General features: G+C 40.5%; 1 protein-coding gene across 1 annotated transcript in view; it reads left to right on the top strand.

Moving 5' to 3' along the window:
• The window catches only part of otogl (otogelin-like), a gene marked incomplete at its 5' end in the record, with an annotated part of 51,333 nt that overhangs the window by 3,505 nt on the left and 23,506 nt on the right, over positions 1-24,322 (top strand). The window contains 26 exons of the mRNA XM_084409993.1: positions 35-156; positions 4,538-4,743; positions 4,988-5,112; positions 5,327-5,433; positions 6,162-6,268; positions 6,347-6,472; positions 6,683-6,791; positions 6,965-7,011; positions 7,322-7,467; positions 7,544-7,676; positions 8,149-8,326; positions 8,449-8,573; positions 8,702-8,911; positions 9,006-9,171; positions 9,278-9,352; positions 10,228-10,271; positions 11,390-11,564; positions 11,669-11,776; positions 17,864-18,002; positions 20,900-21,034; positions 21,189-21,335; positions 21,426-21,545; positions 22,256-22,372; positions 22,776-22,932; positions 23,238-23,264; positions 23,363-23,536. Of these exons, the coding sequence (XP_084266119.1) occupies positions 35-156; positions 4,538-4,743; positions 4,988-5,112; positions 5,327-5,433; positions 6,162-6,268; positions 6,347-6,472; positions 6,683-6,791; positions 6,965-7,011; positions 7,322-7,467; positions 7,544-7,676; positions 8,149-8,326; positions 8,449-8,573; positions 8,702-8,911; positions 9,006-9,171; positions 9,278-9,352; positions 10,228-10,271; positions 11,390-11,564; positions 11,669-11,776; positions 17,864-18,002; positions 20,900-21,034; positions 21,189-21,335; positions 21,426-21,545; positions 22,256-22,372; positions 22,776-22,932; positions 23,238-23,264; positions 23,363-23,536 (3,325 nt within the window). The remainder of the gene's footprint in view (positions 1-34; positions 157-4,537; positions 4,744-4,987; positions 5,113-5,326; positions 5,434-6,161; positions 6,269-6,346; positions 6,473-6,682; positions 6,792-6,964; positions 7,012-7,321; positions 7,468-7,543; positions 7,677-8,148; positions 8,327-8,448; positions 8,574-8,701; positions 8,912-9,005; positions 9,172-9,277; positions 9,353-10,227; positions 10,272-11,389; positions 11,565-11,668; positions 11,777-17,863; positions 18,003-20,899; positions 21,035-21,188; positions 21,336-21,425; positions 21,546-22,255; positions 22,373-22,775; positions 22,933-23,237; positions 23,265-23,362; positions 23,537-24,322) is intronic.

Raw genomic sequence — 24,322 nt, 5'->3', positions numbered from 1 at the left:
ATACCTGCATTGCAAGTTTATTTCTCTTTGGCAGGTTCATAACAGTCGTTCATGTAGAGGTTCGGTGTATTCATGTCCACGTGGTCTGAGTCTGTTCTTCCCAAATGAAGAGGAAATCTATATTAGTGGTTATCAGGTGCTCAAGGATGGACATAGGTGAGTTTGGATATACTTTACTGTTCTAAATTAATAATTTTATTTTGAAAGGATGCACTAAATTTATCAAAAGTGATAGTAAAGACATTTAAAAATATTCTATTTTAAATAAATGCAGTTCCCTATCAGTCAATCACGTTCAATGTTGCGTCAGAACTGAGCTGACGAATTGAGATCTCACCTGAGAGCCCAATCACCTTCAATTGTTCTAAACGAGTCAATGGACATTGGTGTGCGAGATTTGCATCGTGCACCCCGTCCTGCGAAGTGAGTATATAAGAAAGCGTGCTTGCATTTCACATTCAAGATTTAGCTTCGGAGCCGAGTGATTCGTCGATTCTGCTCTGCAATCATCTGTACGAGTGTTCTGCGCTTCAGCACAAAAAATAGCTTTTTTTCCCTAAAAGAGCAAGCACGGGTGTGACGTTGCGTCTTTTTAAAGATGTCATTCCACCCGTGTGTTTATGGATGCGGTTGTTTCATGGCTCCGTCTGACAGTCATGATTGGACCTGCCCCAGCGGCCCGCTGCTGTCTCCACCCCACCGCCGGCTGCATCCCCCCGCTTACTCGTCGCTGAGGGTGCCCCCCTGAGCGACCCAGTGATGGAGGGAACAGCTCTTCAGGAGATGGTGACTGCACCACTCCTTCCCCCGGAGGATGGCCGAGCAGAGAATACTTTGAGTTTTATTTCTGTCTCCACTCGGGGACGCTGTGCCTTCCATGTCAGGCCTCTGTGCTGCACCTCGCTGCCCCACTGCAGGTACATCTGTAGTCACTCTGACCCCGCTTGCACTGTCTCTGGAGGCCTGGATAGTGCTTCCCAGGCTGTCTTGCTGGCTCATTCGGACCATCAGACTCCGCTAAGCGATTCAGTTCACCCATCATCCCCCTAGGTTCAGGGGCATCCAGTTAACCTCAGTGCTGGACGAGGATGCTCCTGTCCTGCGTGCAGAGATCACAGTCCTACTGGCGGAGGACGCGTTAGAGCCGACTCTCCAGCCGATATGAAGTACGGGTTTTACAGCCCATACTTCATTGTACCCAAGAAAGGCGGTGGGTTACGACTGATCTTGGACCTGCATGTTTTGAATCAGGCCCTTCGCAAGCTCCCGTTCAAAATGTTGATGCAGAAACGCATTTTCAGAGGCAATCGTCCCGACTTGACGCTAGCAGTTGCTAGCAGTACACCTTGCGCTGCACCGCTTCAAATCGCTGCTACAGGGCAAGCATGTACTGGTCCGACCGGACAACGCTGCGGCCATTGCGTACATAAACCATCAGGGTGGTCTACACTCCTGTTGCATGTTGCAACTCGCCCACCATCTCCTCCTCTGGAGTCAGAAGCATCTGAGGTCGCTTCGCGCCGTTCTCATTCACATGTTGTGAGCTCTCACAACAGCCCACGCTCTCAGGAGAACGGCGACTCCACTCCCAGACGGTCCAGCTGATTTGGAGATGCTTCGGGGCCGCACAGGTAGACCTGTTTACCTCTCTGGACACGTCCCACTGCCGGTTGTTTTACTCCCTGACCGAGGGGACCCTCAGCACCGATATGCTGGCACACAGCTGGCCTCGGGGCCTACACAAGTATGCATTTCCCCCAGTGAGCCTTCTCGCACAGACACTGTGCAAAGTCAAGGAGGACAAGGAGCAGGTCTTGCTAGTTGCACCATACTGGCCCAACCGGACCTGGTTCCCAGAATTAATGCTCCTCGCGACAGCCCCTCCCTGGCGCATTCCTCTGAGGAAGGACTTGCTTTTTCAGAGTCGGGGCACCCTGTGGCGGAGGAATTAGGTGGTCTACCCCCAGCGGTGGTAGACACTATCACTTCAGCAAGAACACCCTCTAAAAGGCGTGCCTATGTTCTGAAGTGGAACCTGTTTGTTGAATGTTGTTCTTCTCACCGAGAAGACCCTCGGAAATGCCAGATCAGAGCTGTGCTTCCTTCCTGCAAGAAAGGCTAGAGCAAAGGCTGTCTCCCTCCACCCTGAAAGTGTATGTTGCCGCTATTGGCACACATCACGATGCAGTAGATTTGTAAGACTGTGGGAAAGTATGACCTGATCATCAGGTTCCTGAGGGGCATGAGGAGGCTGAATCCTCCCTGCCCTCACCTTGTGCCCTCACCTTGTACCCTCTTGGGACCTCTCCTTAGCCTTACAGAGAGCGCCCTTTGAACCACTTTAGTCAGTAGAGCTTAAAATCCTTTCTCTTAAGATGGCTCTCCTGACTGCATTGGCTTCTGTTAAGAGGGTAGGGGACCTGCAGGCATTTTCGGTTGATGAATCGTGCCTAGAATTCAGACTTGGCCAACTCTCACGTAATCCTGAGACCCCGGGCAGGATACGTGCCCAAGGTTCCCACTACTCCTTTTAGGGATCAGGTGGTGAACCTGCAAGCGTTGCTCCCAGAGAAGGCAGACCCTGACCTCACTTTGCTCTGTCCTGTTCGCGCTTTGCGTCTGTACGTGGACCGAACACAGAGGTTCAGGACCTCAGACTAGCTCTTTGTCTGTTATGGAGGCCAGCAGAAGGGAAAGGCTGTCTCCAAGCAGAGGTTGGCCCACTGGATATTGGACACCATAGTCTTGGCATATCCGGCCCAAGACCAGCCGTGCCCCCTTGGGGTGAGGGCTCATTCCACTCAAAGTGCCGCCTCCTGTGGCCTTCTTGAAGTGTTGCTGGTGCACGGCGCCTCGCTAGCAGACATTTTTAGAGCTGCGGGCTGGGTGACACGTAACACGTTTGCAAGGTTTTACAATCTCCTTGTAGAGGATGTGTTCTCCACAAGTAGCCAGTAACATTGGGGACCCGCTGGGTGTCTCGCTTGCAGCACCACTCCCCTCCTAGGACGGGATACGTGCGCTATCTGCTCCACAGATGAGTTCCCCACCTGGTAAACCCTGCATGAAGTTCCTCCAGCACCCTCGGCAGTCAGATGCTACGGAGGCGTCCGACTCTAGGTCTAGCACTTGTGTGTATGCCCAGAAGGACAGCCCTTATACTAGACTAGGTGCATTGTGTTGTATTTCTCCTACGGGTGATCCCACATGTGTATTGTTTTACAGTATGGCTTCCCTGTCGGCGAGCCCATGTCTTTCTCTTGGCAGAGCCCGCCCTTCCATCTCTGCTCGATATTAACTTCACCATAGCTAGGCTGAATCTTCCTCAGAGACCTTCCATATGGAGCTCTGCCTTAATGGTCAGTCCATATGTGTAATCTCCACGTTACCTCCCTACAGACAGGATGTGGTCTCCGTAGCATCCCTTTCTATAACGCTTTCCCAGTGTTATCCAATAGTCTCACTGTGTGGGTCAGAAGGAACAGCAGTGATCAACACTCTCTCTGCGGTAAGTCCTGTCCTTTCTCCGCCCCAGCAGATACGGGGGAATTAGGTCGCTTTCGCGGGGTGCTGGAAGGGGCTGCAATTGTGGCGTTTTGGTAGGGATCCCAATTCATCAGTTCAGTTCTGATGCAATGTTGAACATGACTGACTGATAGGGAACTTCTAGGTTACTAATGTAACCCTCGTTCCCTGAAGGAGGGAACAGAGACGTTACGCGTCGCCATAATAGCTGTACCGTTGCTGAACAGCCGGGACACACCGTCTCGGCTCCTCAGTGGCAAACTTGAATGTGCGATGCAAGCGTGCTTCCATACATACCCGGTTTGCTGGGTGGGGTGATCGATGCAAATCTCACACGCCAATGTCCATTGGCTCATTTAGTTTACACTTGAAGGAAGGTGATTGGGCTCTCAAGCAAATACCAATTTGTCAGTTCAGTTCTGACATACCTTCTCCATTCCCTCCTTTAGGGAACGGTGGTTACATTAGTAACCTAGACGTTCTGTTCTTCTATTTTCATCAAAGAATCCTAAAAATGTATGTCAGTTTCCACAAAAATTTAAGCAGCACAAGTTTTTTTTAACAAATTGCCATATTAGAATGATTTCTGAAGACTGGAGTAATGATGCTGAAAATTCAGCTTTGCCTTTACAGGAATGAATTACACTTTAAAATCAATACAAATACAAAACAGTTATTTGATCAAATAAATGCAGCCTTGGTGAGCATAAGAGACTTCTTTTGAAGCCATTAAAAAAATCTTACTGACCCCAAATGTGTTGTGAATCTTTGATGAATTAATGAAAAAACTAATTAATAAATCTACTGACGGAGGGATAAATAACTCTGTTTGATGTGTATGGTTTGTCGGAAAACATTAGAAACCTTGGCCACTTATGGTTTTCAATAGATTTTAGGTCACGATAGCATGCTGATGATAAAATGACAGAAAAAGTCCTATGGCAACACATTTCAATATCAAACATGATCGAAATTCTTGTGTTGTTTGTCTGTTTCATGTGCATGTTTTCAGGCTGAGTCTGCCACAGACAGTACGTAATGTTTTCATTGAGCGGTTGGCTGACTACATCCTGGTGAAGAGCACGTTTGGCTTCTCTCTGGCGTGGGACGGGAGCTCTGGAGTCTACCTCAAAATGACCGAAGCACACAAAGGAAGGCCTTGTGGTCTGTGTGGAAACTATAATGATGACGGATCGGATGATCTCAGCAGCAGCCACGGTGAGACAAACAGGCCTGTACACACACTTATCATCTCAGTCAGCAGCAAATTCAGGACAATTATATCAAAGCTGAGCAGAGCTGCATACTCAGTTTGAACACACCTGGCCTGGCCCAGTGTTTTCTATTTAGAGATGAGTTGTAACATTTTAGGGACAGTTTAATTCTCAAGAAACAGTGCTAAAATGTAATTTGCTGCAAATCTATAATGGTGACTTTATTGCTTTGCATTTTGCATCTTCAGGTGTAGTCTCTGATGACATTGCTGAATTTGGGAACAGCTGGGCAGTAGATTTGCCCCAGGAGAGACCCTGTCCTCAGGTTGATGATGATTTCCCTGGACCATGCTCATCTGAGTCCGATATGGATGTACGCTTGTACACACTGCTTTCTGGGTTTGAACTGAGCTAAATGGGTCTTATTATGTATGATATTTTAAAACAAGAGTGTTTAAGAGAAGTCATACATGCTTAAGTGTGAGTGTGCATTCAGTAAAATGTGACAGTTGCATGCAGTGTATTTTGGGTTATCCACCTTAAAACCTGTTTTAGCAACTTTGCTTGTTTGTGTGTTATCTGAGCAGGATGCCATTGAGAAGTGCAGTGCATTGCTTTTCTTTCCTTTCATCTCCTGCCATGAGAACATTGACCCAAATCCATTTGTTGCCAGTTGTGTTTCGGACATGTGTGTGTAAGTCAAGTGTGGTGCTTTTGTCTAAATGGTGTAACTGAAGTTGAAGCCTGCTGAAAAAAAAACAAAAAAAAAACAAGCTAAAGATGGATTGCTGATCTTAGCTGGATTAAGCTATTCTAACTGGCCTCTCAGTCTGTCCAAATTAGTGTTTAGCTGGTTGGCTAGCTGGTCTCAAAACCCTTTATAGCATTTAGGATTTTAAGTAGACTTTCTCTCTCTCTTCCTCTCCCTTCTTGAATGTTTTTTTCTCCCTAGCCTCTTTCCTGCAATCTACACTTCCCAATTCCAACAGGATTATGTTAATTATAGTAATGAAAATATCTTGAATATAGCAAAAGCTGCAGAAAGAATGTTTGTGAACATATGTAGCCTATATGTATGTGTGTGCATGCATGCAATTATGCTTGCACTAGTATTCGTAAGTGTGTGTGTGTGTGTGTGTGTGTGTGTGTGTGTGTGTGTGTGTGTATTGATTACAGTGATGAAATAGTTGCTGGAGTTTATGAACAATTTCAGACTCAACTGTTGATTGAAGAGGCAGTAAGAGTATCAGATTGCAGGAGCAAGTTGAACAGCTGTACTGCTCTTACAGTTTCATTCAGTCTTATATCACCGTACTAAAAGAGATTTCTTTAGTATTGACTTTTTCCCCATCTTTTTATTAGAACTATTTGTATTTTTGGCTGTTTTGTGTTTATTAACATTTAAATGTTTTTTATTTCCAGATCAGATGAGGAGGAGACCTTTTGTCGGACTTTGGTTGAGTACACCAGGGCTTGTTCTCATGTGGGCTACCCCGTCAGAGAATGGAGGGACAGTTTTCCTACATGCGGTTAGTCAGCTTTCTTGTCATGAAGATAACACATGGCATAAACTTTGCAGCTTGTCATGTGATATGATTGTGTTTCAGCGGACGGATGTGAGGAAAGTTTTGTCCACAGAGACTGTATCAGCTGCTGCCCGCCAACATGCACTTTTGAGAAGGAGTGCTTGGGCACCAATCTACACTGTCTGGATGGATGCTACTGCCCAGATGGTGAGACTGATAATCAGATGCTTAAATGGGGGTGTTATTATTAATTTTCCTGAATGTTTGCTATTATGAGGAGAATGCAAATGAGCCCTTTTAGGCAATTCAGAATGCATGTTGCAGTGATTTGTTGATGATTTAAATTTTTGTATGATTTTTATGACTACAGCTGACTTGTTTCATTCATGGCTTCTCTTTCTGTTTGGCTGCTCTCAGGTCTGATTTTGCAGAATGGCACCTGTATTGCAGTGTCTCAGTGCCCTTGTGTGTACCATGGTACAGCATATCCTCTGGGTCATGTATTGGAGCAGGGCTGCAGTGTCTGGTTAGAAACATCCAATTTTCTCTCTTTTACACCTAAAACACTAAATAAAACATATGTTTCTCCCATTTTTTTAACCAGTTGATAATCACAGTAGTTGATAATAGAAAACCCGGTTCCTTATCAAATGTGTTGAATTCATGAGTGAATCCATCTAATGTGAATTACATTTTCAGTGTCTGTATGGGAGGAGTGTGGAACTGCACTGAAAACAATTGCACTGGTAAATAACAACCTTTGTATCGGACAGTTTTACATAATACCATACCAAACCATTAAACTAGGCATTTTATTTAAGTTTAACGCAAAGTTTCTTGGCTTTTAACACAAAGTTTCAAAGTTTTGAGAGCAAACGCACTTTTTTTGGGGGGGCGAACGCAACATTTTTGCGAGCAAATGCAAAAGCATTTAAATATCAATTTTCATTCCGTCAAATTTTTTCATCACCATGTCTCCTTACGAGCTCTGTAACTTACAAAATGAGTGTGTATTCAAAGATTATTTTAGAATAATATGATTTTTTCAACCCCTAGCGGAATGCACAGTAATGGGTGACACGCATGTGACAACATTCGATGGGCGGATCTTCATGCACATGGGCTCTTGCCAGTATGTGCTAGTGAAGAGCCGTGGCAGCACCAAGTTTACTGTCACACTACAGTACACTGCCTGTGGAGAGGTAAAAAGAGTGCGTCTGGAAATGTGTCTGATCAGAGTTGTCTTGTGTGTGTTTAATTGAGGCTCTTGTCTCTCAGTCTCAGGAACACTCCTGCATCCACTCAGTGGCTCTGGTGGTGGATGAAGATGTCAGCAGACAGCTCACTCTCACAAGAGAGGGGGAAGTTGTCATTGGGGCTAGTATGGCTGTCAATTTGCCTTACTCAGATGGTAAGGACAGGTTCTCCGTTTTACATCGGTACTGGGCCGCTTTAATAGAAAATGTTTCTTATACCTTAGTCAAGGTAGATGCCATATTTAATTTGCTGCAAATGAAAACAAGACTGTGAGGGACCGTCCTAATTTTCGTAATCTAAACCAGTTCTTATCTAATTTTCTCATTTTTACTATGGGTCATTTTGCTTTATTTCTCATTTCCAGGTTAAATACTGAACCTAGAAATGCAGTTAAATGTAATTTGAGAGTTAAATGAGTTAAAATATACATATATATGTAACCAAAAATATTACAATTACCTATTAAAATATTTCTGCCACCTAAGTAGTAATAAAATTGTGTCTACTACATAGATAATAATTAAAATAAATAAAATTAGAACACATTTGATTAAAAAAGACATAAAATTAGAATAAATTTGATTAAAAATGTATTTCCTATTTCTTTATTTCTGTTTGTTTATTAGACATGGTGAACGTGCGCCGGTTGACATCTCTGTTTGTGGGTCTGCGATCTGTCTTTGGCCTGAGGTTTCAGTACGATTGGCAGGGTGGACGAATCTACCTTCAGTTGGACAGCACCTGGATGGGCTCCACTCTTGGCATCTGCGGGACCCTCAACGGAAACCTACGGGATGATTTCCTGTGAGAAACGGAGACGGATCCTCTGAATTTCTTTCTGCAAAACATTTTAAATGTCTCTCAGTATCATTATGTAGTTCTTGGACTTGTGTGAAGAACTAAGTAAATGTGTTTTTACTCTCCAGTTCTCCTGCAGGCATGATTGAAGGAACTCCACAGCTACACGTCAACGCCTGGAAAGTGTCTTCAGCATGCATTAGCCCTGTCAACATACCCATTATCGACCCCTGTGAAATGAACCAACAAAATGGTATATATGTTAATCCTTTTGCTTGTCCAAAGAATCAGGTACAAAAAAAGAGAAAAATTGCACACTCTGTAGCCTCCAAAACATTTCTAGAAATTCATGCATGATGCTGAAAAGGTGTTTTGTTTCAGTGTTTTATGCTGCCCAGTGTGATGTGCTAGTGGAGGAAGTGTTTGCGCCATGCCATGCATATGTTAGTCCCAGCGTGTACCACCAGCAGTGCCGCTACCAGGCCTGTCGATGTGGCAGCGTCTGCCTCTGCACTGCTCTATCCCACTATGCATACATCTGCAGCAAGCATCACATCACCATCAACTTCAGAGCGCATGTCTCTGAGTGCGGTTCGTTGGTCATCCCTACATGTATTTGTCTTTACAACTATCTATTACACAAGTATGTTCAGGAAGTAATTTGTCTATGCGTGTATGTGTGTAGGTATGGTGTGTTTAGGTGGGATGATGTATCACCCGTGCACATCAGCATGCGGGAGGACATGTCAGTCAATCAGCAGTGCTGAAGTGTGTGATGGTGACTGTGCTGAAGGATGCAGCTGCAATGAGGGATCATTCTACGATCACACTCGCCAGCGCTGTGTGCTGCTGTACGTCTGAATACACCAAACACCAATACCACCTTGTAATGTCTGAACGCTAGCATTGAAATGGACATATTTTTCCTTTTTTTAACTGTTTTGGGTTTAATTTCAGCTCCCAGTGTCACTGTTACTTCATGGGTTCGGTGTTTCAGCCTGGTGAAGTGTCCTTCAGTTCATCTGGACCATGGTGAGTGTGTGGACATGGAGGATTTTGTTGTCAAACACGTACAGATTTATAGCTACAAGTAGGTTTGCTAGTCTGATACATTATGCAATAACTTTCCCAAAGTGACAGTAAAGACTTTCAATCAGAATCAAAATCAGAATGAGCTTTATTGCCAAGTATGGGGAATTTGTCCTAGTGACAGAAGCTTCCACAGCACAGACAGAATGACAGCGACAAGACAGATAATAAAAATATATAAAAATAGAAGAAATAGACAAAAGACAAAATGTGTATGTACTGGTATGTTATATACAAAACAAGAGAGAGCAAATGCCACTTTTTTTGCTTGTCAGTTTGACTTTTTCTAGAATTTACCAATGATAAATTATAAAGCTTTGGTCATTTGCTAGATATTTACAGTGTTACAAAAGATTTAAATAATCATTTCAAATAAATGATGTTCGTTTGAAATGTCTGTTCATCGAAAAATCCTGAAATCAATGTGTTCAGAATAATAATATTAATAAGATATTTTTCTTGAGCACCCAATCAGCATATTAGAATGATTTTTGAAGGATCATGTGACTGAAGACTGGAATAATGATGCTGAAAATTCAGCTTTACATCACAGGAATAAATTATATTTTAAAATATATTCAGATAGAAAACAGTGAATTTAATTTATATTATACATTTTATTTCAGAATCATATTACACAACATTACTGTATTTTTGATCAAATAAATGCAGCCTTGGTGATAAGACACTTCTTTCAAAAGTCTTGCAGACTGTTAAAATGCTAAAATTGTTAAAATTAGATTATCCATTACATAAGAATATGTATATACTGTATATGTATGTTGGTAATGTATATTTCGATTTGTCTTTTTCTTTAGTCTCTGCAGAAATGGCCGAATGGAGTGTGTGCCAGAAGAAAAAGGTAAACTTTTACTTTTTACTTTTTCTTGCTCCATTTCATCAGTCTCCTTCTATTGCCCTTTACCTCTGCCTTCCCCTGGAAAAGAGTGTTTTCATCTTAGATAGTCAGCAGTACATTCCTCAGAGGTAACACATTGAGCAAACTGAATGCCTGACAGATCTGAACCGCAGATACTCAGATACACATGCACAAAGAAAGAGGGAGACTTGGGGAAAGACCAAATTCCACTTTTTGCTTATTTGCTTGCCGATTTTTTTCTTTCTTTTTTTTCAGTGATAAATTGTAAGACATTGCTCATTTGCTAAATATGGCTGTGATTTGAAATAGTAATAGTAAATTTAAATAGTAAATTTGATTTCAATAGTATTCAGGTGGCTGCATTATTAATGTATTGTCCATTACTTGTTTTTTGACTTTAGATTAAACTGGTTGCCTGTTAACCCTAATTCCTTTTGATAATTATTAGTGGTGCAGTCATCACTATTATGAGTTTGAACACAGACCACTAACTCAAATTGTTATACTTCGGCACGTAACTCTTTCTTCATTGTTTTAAATGACACCTCACATCATGTGTCTTATTGAGGTGAGTGGAAAGTTGAGTCAGACTAGTGATAAAACAGGTGAAAAAAAAAACCACACACTGAAACTAGGAGTCATATCTAGAGAACCACCTAGAAACCTCAAACCAATGCATTAAAACAACTTTTGCATGAGCAAGCACCACTTGAGTTCCCTATACAGTTTCGTTTAAAGGAATAGTTCACTTCAAAATGAAAATTCTGTCATCATTTACTCATTTACTTAAGTTGTTTTAAACCAGTATGAATTTCTTTCTTCTGCTAAACACAAAAGAAGATATTCTGAAGAATGTCGGTAACCAAACAGTTGATGGACCCCATTGACTTCCCTAGTATTTTTTTTCCTACTGTGGGAGTCAATGGAGTACATCAACTGTCTGGTTACCGACATTCTTCAAAATATCTTCTTTTGTGTTCAGCAGAAGAAAGAAATTCATACAGGTTTAAAACAACTTGAGGGTGAGTAAATGATGACAGAATTTTCAATTTGAAGTGAACTATTCCTTTAACCATTCTCTCTCCATCCATTTTTTTCAGAGCCTGAGAGAGGAGATTGTCCAAATGGTAAAGTCTACTACAGCTGCAGGGGTCAGAGTGGGCGTGGACCTTCAGGTGTGGGCATGGCCTGTGAACTCACCTGTCGAAACCTGATGCTGAACCTGACCTGCCCTCCCATGACCCCATGTGTACCAGGATGTGGATGTCCTGCTGGGTAATCACTTTCTTTTTTGCATTTGGAACAAATGTTTTGAAAAGTATGCATGTCTATTGACACCAGAGCATGTAATATTACACCATCTTCTTTAATTGGTACAGGCTAGTGATTCATAATGGAGACTGCTATTACCCAGAGAACTGCCCCTGTGCATGGCTCGGTCTAGAGTATCTCCCAGGAGAGACAGTGGACACTCCGTGCTACCGCTGGTCAGTGTGTTTTTTATTTATTTTTATTTTTTTAGCTTAGCTTCCATAAGTCTGTTTCCTGTTAATGGGCGATTCTTCAGTTAGTGGAGCTTTTTCTATTCCCTAGCATGATTTTAAAGAAAGGGGAAATGTATTAGGACAGATTGTAAGAGCTTTCAACATTTTTTTTGTGTGTCTCTTATACCTAATAGCTCTTTCCTAATTAAGAGTGTTGAAAAGTTACATTGGAGAGAATTATTTGGTTTGGGCTTGTCCTCTACCCGGACCTTTTTACTTTTTTAATTTATAAAAAGTGTTAAAATCAGGAAAATTCTACATTGCAATTTTCCTAAGAACCATTTTAAATTTAAATAGTGGAATTCGGGTGTACAAATATGGTACACCTTACTCATGCATTCCGAGTGACTAATAACTCCGTCGGTCATTTGGAATTCACAGAACCACAGTTTCATTCCCCCTGCCTGCCAGAAGCGGTGCTTAAGCACTAGTGGATGACTCCTAATATCAGTCATGAAGAATGCCACTCACCTGAAAAATAGTCAAGGTTTTTCCTGAAGAACTACTAATCTGTCAGCTTGAGGGGTAGCAATGTTTTAAATTGTAGAAGCGGAAAAAAATACAGGGAGAAGCCCTAGTAGCCTCTGCACATATAGCCGCCATATAGACTCCTCTAAAAGCAGCCCTAGATGTAGACACAGCCCCAGGACCGGATTTATGCATAGGCATTCTAGGTACATGCCTATGCTCACACGTCCAGGAGGGGCCCAATTACAATGAGGAGAAATAATATTTTTGTAATTATTGTTATTATTATTATTTCACTTTAATGCTAAAACTATGTAAGACAAATACTTTATACTGTAAATTACAAAAAAATTAAATATCGTAATTTTTAACATAAATCATTACTATGGTCACCCTTTATGTCTGTCTGTGAGTTTTGCAAATATTTAACTAATGAGAAGTATTAAAAAGAGCTTGTGACCAAATCTCGTAACTCCATTGCCTCCTCAAACTGTCAGTCATACCTCATAACACTGCCCCATCTCTATCGTGAATGAAGTGCCACGAGCAGTTTGGAGAGTCTCCGCTTATTTACGATGCAAGGGTAAATAAAGAACTGGTTCTTTGAATAAGTACAGCATTTTCATTACTTAAGTAACACTTTGTAGATAAAGGGTAATCTTTTATGTATTTGAGGAGTGGAGAATGTATTTGAGTGTCCTGTATTTGTCGTCGAGTCACAGCTAAAATAGCCTGTGTGTAGCGCTACCATAGACTGTAAAAAATATGGACAAAGCTTCTGTGACGTCACCCATAGACTTTCTGAAGAACGGTTTTGAAGCCGTTTATGGGGGGTATGGGCGGCGCCATCTTGGAAAATCTTGGGAAATCCTAACCCCGCCCACCTTCTGGCCAATCCATATATGGGTAAAGGACGCGAGTCCGGTTGTTCCAAGTACAGAACAGCGCGCGTCACTCAGCTCGCTCTGCTACTCCGGTTATCTTTGTATGTATATTTTAGGCAACGAAATATGTTATAAAACACCATACTAACTCTTTTCGTTTTCATTTAAAGAAATCTTAAACATTATAGCCACACAAATGTGGTTCAGGCAACGCGTATTGATTATATTCACTGCATAAAACGTTTGCCTAACAAAACGAAATGTAAAACACAAACCTGCCTCTTCTCGTTTAAATATAATATAAAAATATTAAACATTTTAATATGGTCCAGGCAATATGTGCATTTGTACTAAACAACAGATGTTGCAGTAAACAACATTATACAGATCATCTTCGTTGTATTAAAATTTTAAATGACAAAACTCAACCCAGTCTCTTTTTGTTTAATTTCAGTTGTATCAATATTAGCCATTATAAAAGTATAAGTAAATGGTACCAAGAAGCTATACAAATAAAGCAAACAATTCAGTCAAACATACAAAGTCAGCGCTCTCTAACCATACAACGGTAAAGTTAAATACCTTATAAAGTTATGAAACTTCCCCTCAGCCAAAACGATTGGCCAGGGAACAAATTATAGATTCACGAGACCAAAAATCGCCCGTTAGATATACACAAGACGAATTATATCTCATGTTTAACCACTACAGAGACGCCAGAGTCAGCGGCAAATGTCAGAACGACTAGCCGAGGAAAGGCTGTTCCAGGCGGGGTACATGAGCGCCGAGCGCCCGGTGATCGTCTGGATCTCACAACCTGGATACAATTTTCATAAATCTTTATAAATTAACCACAGATTTGAGCTTTAAACAACTACATTCTCGCCTGAAAAACTCTTAAAACTACATTTCATGATACAAAAACAGTAGTATTATATTGCAACTGTATATTAAAAAAATGGCGCTTCTTATGTTGTCATTCTCCTTGGAGCAGCCTATGCTCGTTATCAGCTGTCAATCAAAGTTAACCACGCCCTTATTTGTCATACATTTTATATCTAAATACGATCTAAACTAATGAGTTAGAAAAAAATTCACCCCCCTCACAGTTGTCAGGCACTCGGAACCTATCGAAAAATACAATAAAAGTCCATGGGACCAACCTGTAAAAACATGAATTTATGCTGTGAAAACGGACATTTTAACATGGTGGTCTATGGACATTTGCTCCCTTTTGGGACCTCCCTCTAGCGGATTTTCGATGTATTGCAGTTTTTCGCACTTCCGGGTAGGCTTCATTTTTCAGATTAGAATGTTGCCGCTTGAGCGCTACATTATAATGTGAGATTTTGGCCAAATGTCAGAAAAAAATTGCTACAGCTACAATAATCTTCATAACCTTTAAGCTGATGAAAATGTGACATGATAGACTGACTGCCTCAGATGAAGCCATTCTAATGACAAAAAAACAAGACATTCACTGGACAAAAACTTAATTTGAGCCCCATTTCCTTTATTAAAAGTAGCGGGTGTGGGGGGCCCAAAATTTGCTTTTGCCTATGTCACAATACGAGGTAAATCCGGTCCTGCACAGCCCGAGTGGAATGACAATAAATACCTCCCAGCAGGGGCTTTTGGGCTTTCTTGTATGCCATAGTGATCACCTCCACAATCCTGATGGGGGTCCCTCTCGGTAGCAATCGCGTAGTAGCAATACTTGATACTGTTCGGTGGCTAGTGTTTTTCAGCTGGACCTAACTTTGCTATGCCACCAGGCAAGGATTTTTTAATGCCCTTGTGGGGTCTAATGCACCTAAGCAAAGACTGCTCGCACACTACCGTCTATGGCATAGACGGTAGTGTGCCATAGTATAGAATAGTAGAATAATAGAATAGTATCCGCATACTATTTGGGTGAGTCAACTGGCTCAGTAAAATTCTGCTTTTACGGTGCCGGCCACTCAGGCTCGTCATCGCTTTGCAATGCCAGAGCAACGATTCCGCCAACGTCCTACTCCACAGCCTCAGGGTTTACTAGACCCTGTGCTGCTGAGGACACTTGAGGGTTTGACCTTATCAGTGGCAGTTGCCAGGGAGTCCACGTCAGCGCCCCTTCCCCCCACTGCTGTTAAAAGTCGCACAAATAAATCTTGAAGTGGTTGGGTTTTTCAAGACTACACCTGCAGTACTGGAAAGAGACAATAGTATACCCTTGGGATTGGACTACACTGAGCAAGGTGTATGCTCTGCAGTTTCGATGCCAGCCCCCAAAGTTTTCAAGGATTGTCTCTAATGTGATGGGGGATCCTCTGAGGAAATTTGTTCTCTGTTGAAGAAGGAAGCCATATAAAGGATTTACCCTCACAGACATGGTTTTTACTCAACTTACTTCCTTGTTCAAAAGAAGGACAGTGGTTTTCATCATCTAAACTGATTAAAGTCATCTAAACTTGTTCCAGAAAACTCGTCCCTTCCGGATGTTAGATGCAGTCGGAGTTCTTTGGTCTGTCATTGAGGAAGATTGGTTTGCAATCATTGATTTGAAAGATCCTTATTTTCATGTTCCGATTGTTGCTCCATTACAGTTAGGTTCTTTAATTCAGTTTCAAGAACAGGCCTACCAATTCAAGGTCCTACCATATGGTCTGTCTCTGGCCCCTCGTGTCTTCACAAGGTACATGACTGCAGCTCTGTATCCGCTATGGTCAAGGGGGATGCAAATCCTGCCTTATTTGGATGACTGGCAGCTTTGTGCCCCCACAAGACGGCAAGCTGTCCACAACACCAGACTGCTTTTGGAGCGCTAGGTCTCGCATTAAACAAAGTAAAGTGTTGCCTGATTCCAGTGCAAACAATTACTTACATTGGAATGACTCTGGACTCCTGTACAATGTCTGCCACACAATATTCTATGGCTCCTTGCTCGTTTCCGGCTGGGAGCGAGCATGCCATACAGAGTGTTGTTACAACTTTTTGGGATGCAGAATGCTGCCACTCTTGTGATTCCACTTGGCTTGCTCCACCTCAGGCCTCTCCAGTGATGGAACAACAGTTTGCATTTGAACCCTGCCAGACATCGTCATTAGTTGACTGTTGTCTCACACCGTTGTATTCAGACATTGACACCATGGAATCGCTGGGAGTTTCTGATGTCAGGTGTACCCTTCTCGTCGAGAGGTGGTCACAACTGATGCTTCCCTCTTTGGGTGGGGGGTAACGTGGAATCACAGGGGTATTTGTGCCCGTTGATCTCCAGTTCGTTCACTCACAAGATTCTAACATGGTCTCTTACTCGATTAGCATCGCAGAGGGCAGTTCACTTTCCGGGGTCGAGTAATCGGGTAGCAGATGCTCTTTCTAGGCATCCCAGGGGAAGCCAAGAGAAAGGCAATTGCAATTGCAATTGAGTTATGCATGCGTTGGCTGCCGGATGATTCTGACGCTGTGCTTCAACCAAATCCATCTTTTATACCTAAAGTTATGCTTCCTCAGTTTATAAATCAGTCGATCAATTTAGCTACTTTTCAGTCTGCTTCTCAATCAGTCAGGAGATCACCTTTTGTGTCCTTTGTGAGCCTTTAGGTGCTATGTGGCGGCTACCATTAACCTTAGACTAACAGATCAGCTTTTTGTTTGTTATGTTAGTGCTCAGAATTATAGGGGCTGCTGTATCTGTATATAAGCAGAGATTGTCAAATTGGATTCTGGAGGGGATCATTATGGCATACAAGAAAGCCCAAAAGCCTCTGTCAGGAAGTATCTCTGGTCATTCCATTAGGGCTGTCTATACCTTGGACTGCTTTTAGAGGAGTATCTATGGCAGATATCTGTGCAGCTGCTACTTGGGCTTCTCCCTGTATTTTACCCACTTCTACAAGTTCAACGTTCCAACCCCTGAAGCTGTCAGATTAGCAGTTCTTCAGGAGCAACCTTATATATTTTTCTAAAAATAGTTAAGGTTGCTCCTTATGACTGTTATTAGGAGTCATCCACTAGTGCTTAAGCACCGCCTCTGGAGGCCAGGAAGAATGAAACGGAGTGCTAGTTACGTATGTAACTGTGTTTCTATGAATTCTGAATGACAGCCAGAATTATGTGTCACTCGGAATGTGCAAGGCTTACCTCGACCTATCTAGCTGGCACTGCGATAATCCACTAGTGCTTAAGCATTGCCTCTGGAGGTCATCCGGAATTCACAGAACCACAGTTACCTATGTAACTAGCGATATTATATTTCGCTGAAGACTGTCACATCGTAATGATGCTGAAAGTTCAGCTTTGCCATCACAGGAATAAATTACCTTTGAAAATATATTGTAATAGAAAGTTTTATTCATATTTTATTAATATATCACAATATCACTGTTTTCACTGTATGTTAATCAAATAAATGAAGCATAAGTGACTTTTTTTTAAACAAACAAATAAACCTTACAGACACTAAACTATTGTATCTAACATTTTCTAAATGATGTCCTCACAAGTCAATAATTAACGCCATCACACATTAAAAAATCCACTTAAAGGTTGATGAAGGCCATGATCAGAACGTGATAAATATTTCAAAACAGATGAAATATAGTTAGAAGAATATAATTTTTCAATAACTGCAGAATTACCAGTGTATGATGTATGTTTTAAGTAGTTTCATTTGGTCTCTCTCTCTCTCTCTCTCCAGTGTTTGTCATCGTGGGTTCTTTAACTGCACATATTCACCATGTCCAGCAGTATGTACCATTTACAGTGACCGTCATTACCACACTTTTGATGGCCTGGAGTATGATTACGTCAGTGACTGCCAAGTCTACCTGGTCAAGGTACTTCCTGAGTGTGTGTGTTTGTGACTTTGGGCAAAAGTAAAATACATTTTAGTGATAGACATTTAAAACAGCTGACATTTATCCTTTTTGAGATTCATAGGCATTGGCTTATAACCATGGGCAATTCATTTGTGAATTATTAGTAAAGTAAATATAAGTAAATATTGTCTGAAAGAAGCATTCATTTAATTTCAGAAATGTTATGCATGTACATTACTGTTCAAAAGTTAACGGTTGGTAGGCTTTGTATAAAATGTTTTTAAAAAGAATTCTCTTATGTTGACCAAGGCTGCATTTATCAAAAAAATACGGTAAAAAAGCAACATATTATGAAATATTATTACAATTTAAAAGAACTGTTTTCTATTTGAATATATTTTAAAATGTACTTTATTCCTGTAATGGCAAACCTGAATTTTCAGAAGCCAGTCTTCAGTGTCATATTTTGAATGATATTTATAGTGTATTTACCATTATTGGGTTACAATCATTACTGTATATTGCCCACCCTCCACTGTAGACATAGGCATCAGCCATTTAAAAAGCCCACAATGGTCAGCGATTAATGGTACCATGGCTTCTTGACTTGTAACGTGGTAATAGTGCTTTTTTTTTTTAGGGTAAGCTTAAGTGTAAGAGTAACTGTATAACTGCTGCATTTGGTGATCTGTGCCTTGTGTGCTGGTCTTAGGACCAAGTGGAGAGGCTCTTACCAGCTTGTCTTTAACAAAGAGTGTGTTTTACCAGTTAAAAGTGTTGCACCCTTTAAACCAAAGAATTTTTTCTAATGGCCAAAGAGTGTGTATGTGCATGTGCGCTCTCAAACTTTGCGGACTTCAGTAAGGACGTATAAAGTAGCAGGAAAAGAGATCTGCTTCTACCGCCTCTAATCTTGGGAAAATCAGAGGGGATTTTTAATTAGAACAGGACTGTGGTAATGGAGCCAGAGTTAATGTCAGTCCCAGCACAGAAACTCAGCAAAGAGCCGCACATAACAAAGAGCAATCTGTTCCCTATCAGCCTACGCAATGCAACCTGCTACTGCCCTTAATGACTGAGAAAGTGTGTACAGGTATGCATGTGTGTGTGTGTGGTTTTGTGTGAGTGTGTGTGTGTGTGATTTGTGTGTGTGTGGATGCTTAAGGTGCAGGTGAATAGAATTTGGTGTCTCTTAAAGGCCACTGATTCTCTGAGGAGTCTACTGATCTACCCGGGGGACAGACTTTTCCATCGCGACAAAAAGAAATGGCTTTAGTCACACACACACCCACAGACTGCATCAGATGCACACACACACACACACACACACACACACACACACACACACACACTGGTTTCCATGTTTTATGGGGATTTCCTAGAGACATAATTATTTTTATACTGCACAAACTGTATTCTATCCCCCTACACAATCCCTACCCCTAAACCTACCCATCACAATTTATTTACTTTATTTTCAAAACACTTTATTTAGGATGATTTATAAGCTGTTTTCCTCATGGGGACCAATCAAATGTCCCCATAAGATCAACATTTACTGGTATTACTATCCCTGTTGTCCCCATAATGTAGGGCATACCAGACACACACACACACACACACACACACACACACACACACACACACACATATCCCTACCACTAAACCTACCCATCCCAGACCACCCATCACTTTCTGCCATTTTACATAAAAAAAAAAAAAAAAAACATCACAGTATGATTTATAAGCTGTTTTCCTCGTGGGGAACACACTAGGTATTGTTAGGTATAATATGATACTGCCAGTGAGCTGATGTACCAGAAATGCATTGTCTATTTAAATATGATGTGTATTATTATTTTTTTTTATCTTAAAATACTTTCTCCTCTCCCAGTTTAATATCTATAATTAAGACATTCATAGGTTGACTTCCTGAAGAGTGTAAACAATGTGGCTCTGAGGAGCTTTAAAAGCATTGTTAACATGTCAGCTTCTTGCTCAACCAATGGAATGAGATTGGGTCGGGACTACACTACCGTTAAAAAGATTTTTTATGTTTATGAAAAAAGTCTGTTATGCTCTTATTGACTTTTATTTGATAAAAAAAATACAGTAAAAACAGTAATTCTGTAAAGTATGATTACAATTTTCTTTGAATTTATTTTTAAGCTTAATTAACACTTTAGTTTAGGGTCCAATTCTCACTATTAACTAGTTGCTTATTGGCGTGCATATTACAAGGATATTTAGCGTTTACTAGTACTTACTGTATAAAGCACATATTAATACTTTATTCTGCATGACCTTATTTTACATCCCTTAATCCTACCCAATACCTAAACTTAACAACGACCTTACTAACTATTAATTAGCAGTAATTAGGCGTTTATTGAGGCAAAAGTCATAGATTATAGTTAGTAGTTAGTGAGAATTGGACCCTAATCTAAAGTGTGACCATTTTTCTTGTTATTATCAATGTTGAAAACAGTTGTGTTGCATCATATTTTTGTGGAAAACGATATATATATATATATAAATATGTATATTTTCAGGATTCTTTGATGAATAGAGTCTTTTGTAACATTGTATATGTCTTGACTGTCACATTTGATCAATTTAATGTGCCCTTGCTGAATAAAAAATGTATAAACCTTACAAACACTTAAATGATAGTTTAACATCCAATGATAGATTGGGGCTGAGGTGCAATGAGGGGTGGGAGAGTTTTGAAAAACCTTTTGGAAACTTTTATTAGGGGTCAACTTCATCATATTAAACTCATTTTCGTTGGAAATTTTTCACTGGTTCTGTTTGGTTATGCTGGTTCGCCTTTAAGGAAGTGTTGTTTTTCAACAGAGATGACAAAGCGTCATATATTGAATGCACACTTGTGTTAATCTTGTGTCTAAATGTAGAGTGTTGGTGATATTGAGGTGTCCATCATGGCTCAAAATAAAGATTGCTACGAAAGTGGGATTGTTTGCATGAAGTACCTGCTCATCTATGTTGGCCTCACCAAAATCTACTTCAGTGATAAGTCTGGTAAACCTGTGAGTACAAGACATAACCATCTTCAGCTGTTTAATGGCACATTTGTCCTTTCATAAACTATGAGACTGTAATTGTTTCTGAGTTGCATATCTTGTAGTCTGTATTTACTGTAATCGGCGTTTGATTTGAAGTGGTTTTGTCCTTGTTCTCCAGAGCTCATCTACTGTTGTGGGGAGAGGATATGAGTTTCAGCTCTGGGGTGCGGGCTACTACACTGTGGTCCACTTCCCTGCTCAAGATCTGACTGTTTTATGGGACCGCAAGACAACTGTACATATTCGTGCTGGACCCCAATGGAAGGTCAGAGGTTGTTTTCTTTGAATGAGCAGTACAATGTTACACTGTATGAACCATATCTCTTATTATAAAAGTTTTTGACTGTGCTTTTAGGGTCAGATGAGTGGTTTGTGTGGAAACTTTGACATGGTAACAGTAAATGACATGACCACAGCCGGACATATGGAGGTCAGCAACGCACAGGCCTTTGGAGACAGCTGGGCTGTTGGACAGGTATGACAGCTAGCTTTAGGATACTACTAAATGTACACTTGCGTTCAAAAGTCTGGGGTCAGTAAGACTTTTTTTTTTTAAAGAAATGAATACTTTTTATTCTGCGAGGAAGCATTGAATTGATCAAAAGTGACAGTGCAAATTTATACAATGTAACAAAAGATTTCTATTTCAAACAAATGCTGTTCTTTTGAACTTTCTATTTATCAAATTATTAGATATAAAAATATTTTCCAGCAACATATTAGGGATCACAACAGTTTTCAATATTGATAATAATCAGAAATGTTTCTTGAGCAGCAAATCAACATATTAGAATGATTTCTGAAGGATCATGTGACACTGAAGAGTATTGATGCTGAACATTTAGTTTTGGAATAAATTACATTTAAAAATATATAAAAATAGAAAGTTATTTTCAGTTTTAATAATATTTCACAATATTACTGCTTTTACTGCGTTTTTGATCGAGTAAATGCAGCCTTGGTGTGCAGCATTCAAAACATTTAAAAAACATTTAAAAAGTCTTACCGACACCAAACTTTTGAACTGTTGTGTATTCTTATCATTTACCATGGTAACCATAGTTTCTGCCATAGTTTTTACTATTGTCAAATCATAATAACTGTACTGTGCACTTTGTTACACTTTGCTCGGATGCTTAGATTAACTAAGCAGTAAATCTTTTAATTTACGTGTGCTGTGTGCAGTGTGAGAGCGATTTTGTAGTTCACAGACCGTGTGAAGGAGATCTCAGCCGACAGCCGTATGCTAAGCGGGAGTGCGGCCTCCTCTACAGTGATGTATTCGCTCCATGTCACAATGTGGTGAGCAGCTCTCCTCTGGGGTTTAACAACACATTTGGCCTACAGATAAAAAGGCCACATCTTACCCACAGACTGCATCAGATACACACACACACACACACACACACACACACACACACACACACACACACACACACACACACACACACACACACACACACACACACACTGTCTGCCATGAACCAACTGATAGAAGCTTTGAGATGGTTTGCATTTCTGAATCTGGCCACTAGGGGGCTGTATAGGTTTGAAAAGCTAGAACATTCCACCATCAACACAATCATGTGAAAGTCAGTTGTCCTGGCTGTGTGTGTGTTGCATTACCAATTGTGTGTTTTTGACGAGCTAATTGGGATTTTAGATACCCATGTATTGTGCGTAACTAATCCTTGTGGCCCCCCAGGTAGATGTGACCTGGTTTTATAAGAACTGCCTAACGGACACCTGCAACTGCAACCGTGGGGGGGACTGTGAATGTCTGTGCACCAGCATTGCAGCGTATGCACACAAATGCTGTCAAAACGGCATCACGGTGAACTGGAGATCCCCCACCGTGTGTCGTGAGTACAAGCACACACCTTTTGACCCGATCACGCTGTCTGTCATTGTAGGTTAACACACGTACACAAACATACATTTCTATTGCAAAACAAACCCAGCATGCCCGTTTGCTGTCAGGATCTGTTTATATAATCAGAGTCTAATTCTAGATTCTGTTTCAGTTGTAGGTTTGTCACAGTGAAGAAGTTAAATGCATTGCAAATCCCATTTCATGTTGCTTTTTAAGGTGGTAATGGTAAAATAATGCATGCAAACTCATGATACAATGTGATTGCCACTAATACAAGTATGTTTCTTTTAACAGCATATGACTGTGAATATTACAACCAAGGTGGGAATTATTTATTTAGTAAATTTGCCTAGAATAATTATGGAAGCAGCTTTTAGAAGATCTTTCCCTAACCTTTTTATTTACTATTGTGTATTTAGAGTTGGGAGAGGGTCCGTTCACTCTGTCCAGCACAGAGCAAAATGACTCTGTCTGTGTGTTTGGGGCAAACGTGAGCAGTGGAGAAGTGTTTCCCCTCCTGAGGACCAATGCTCAACCCAGCACCATTTTCCACTTCATGATGACAACTGGACTGTACAAGGACCGAGCTTCCAGTGAGAACACACTCTTCACTTTAACAACAAAACAAAAAGAGCTAAACAAATTGCAAACGAAATAGCTTGAAACTAAAATGGTCATTCGCTTTAATCATGCTTTGATGTGAAATACAATGATCTGATGTTTTCAGTGTCTCAGAGCACAGCTTGGTTTGTAGTAAATGTTGCTCCGTACGAGCTCCATCTCTGCAAGCACTGTAAGTTTGGGCCATGCATTTGAAACTGCAACATGTGGCAGCCATCTTCCCAAATTTTTTATGAGAATTGTTCATTATTATTATTTTTAATAAATCTGTTGTCAACAAAAAAGAAGCTTTAAGTTCTCCCAGTGGTTTTCCGCCAAAGTAAAAGCTCTATATAATGTCTGAAAGCAATGTAGATAGCCATAAATATTAGTATTGAAATTTTACTGTTGTTCTGTAAAATAATAATGATAATAATAATAATTATTATTATAAATATAAAATAAATCAATAAAGTATATAAATTAGTATATACTACTACTACTAATAATACTTATTATTATTATTATTATTATCATTATTAAAAACTTGTTTTATTATTTGACCATACAATAGTATTATTGCAATATTGCAGTATTTTTTTTTTATTGATTCAATTTATGTAAATAATAATACAATTAAATATTATGTTTAATAATAATACATATTATTATTATTACTGTTGCTGTTGTTGTTGTGTCATTATTATTATCTTTTTTTTGTATAGTCATATTCAATTGGGGGGACAGGTTTTCCTTCTTTTTTGTCCTCAGCTGATCAC

This window comes from Rutilus rutilus (assembly GCF_951802725.1).
Source record: "Rutilus rutilus genome assembly, chromosome: 5".
Lineage (NCBI taxonomy): Eukaryota > Metazoa > Chordata > Actinopteri > Cypriniformes > Leuciscidae > Rutilus > Rutilus rutilus.
The sequence above is the reverse complement of the archived record's forward strand: the minus strand, read 5'-3'. Positions and strand labels throughout refer to the sequence as shown.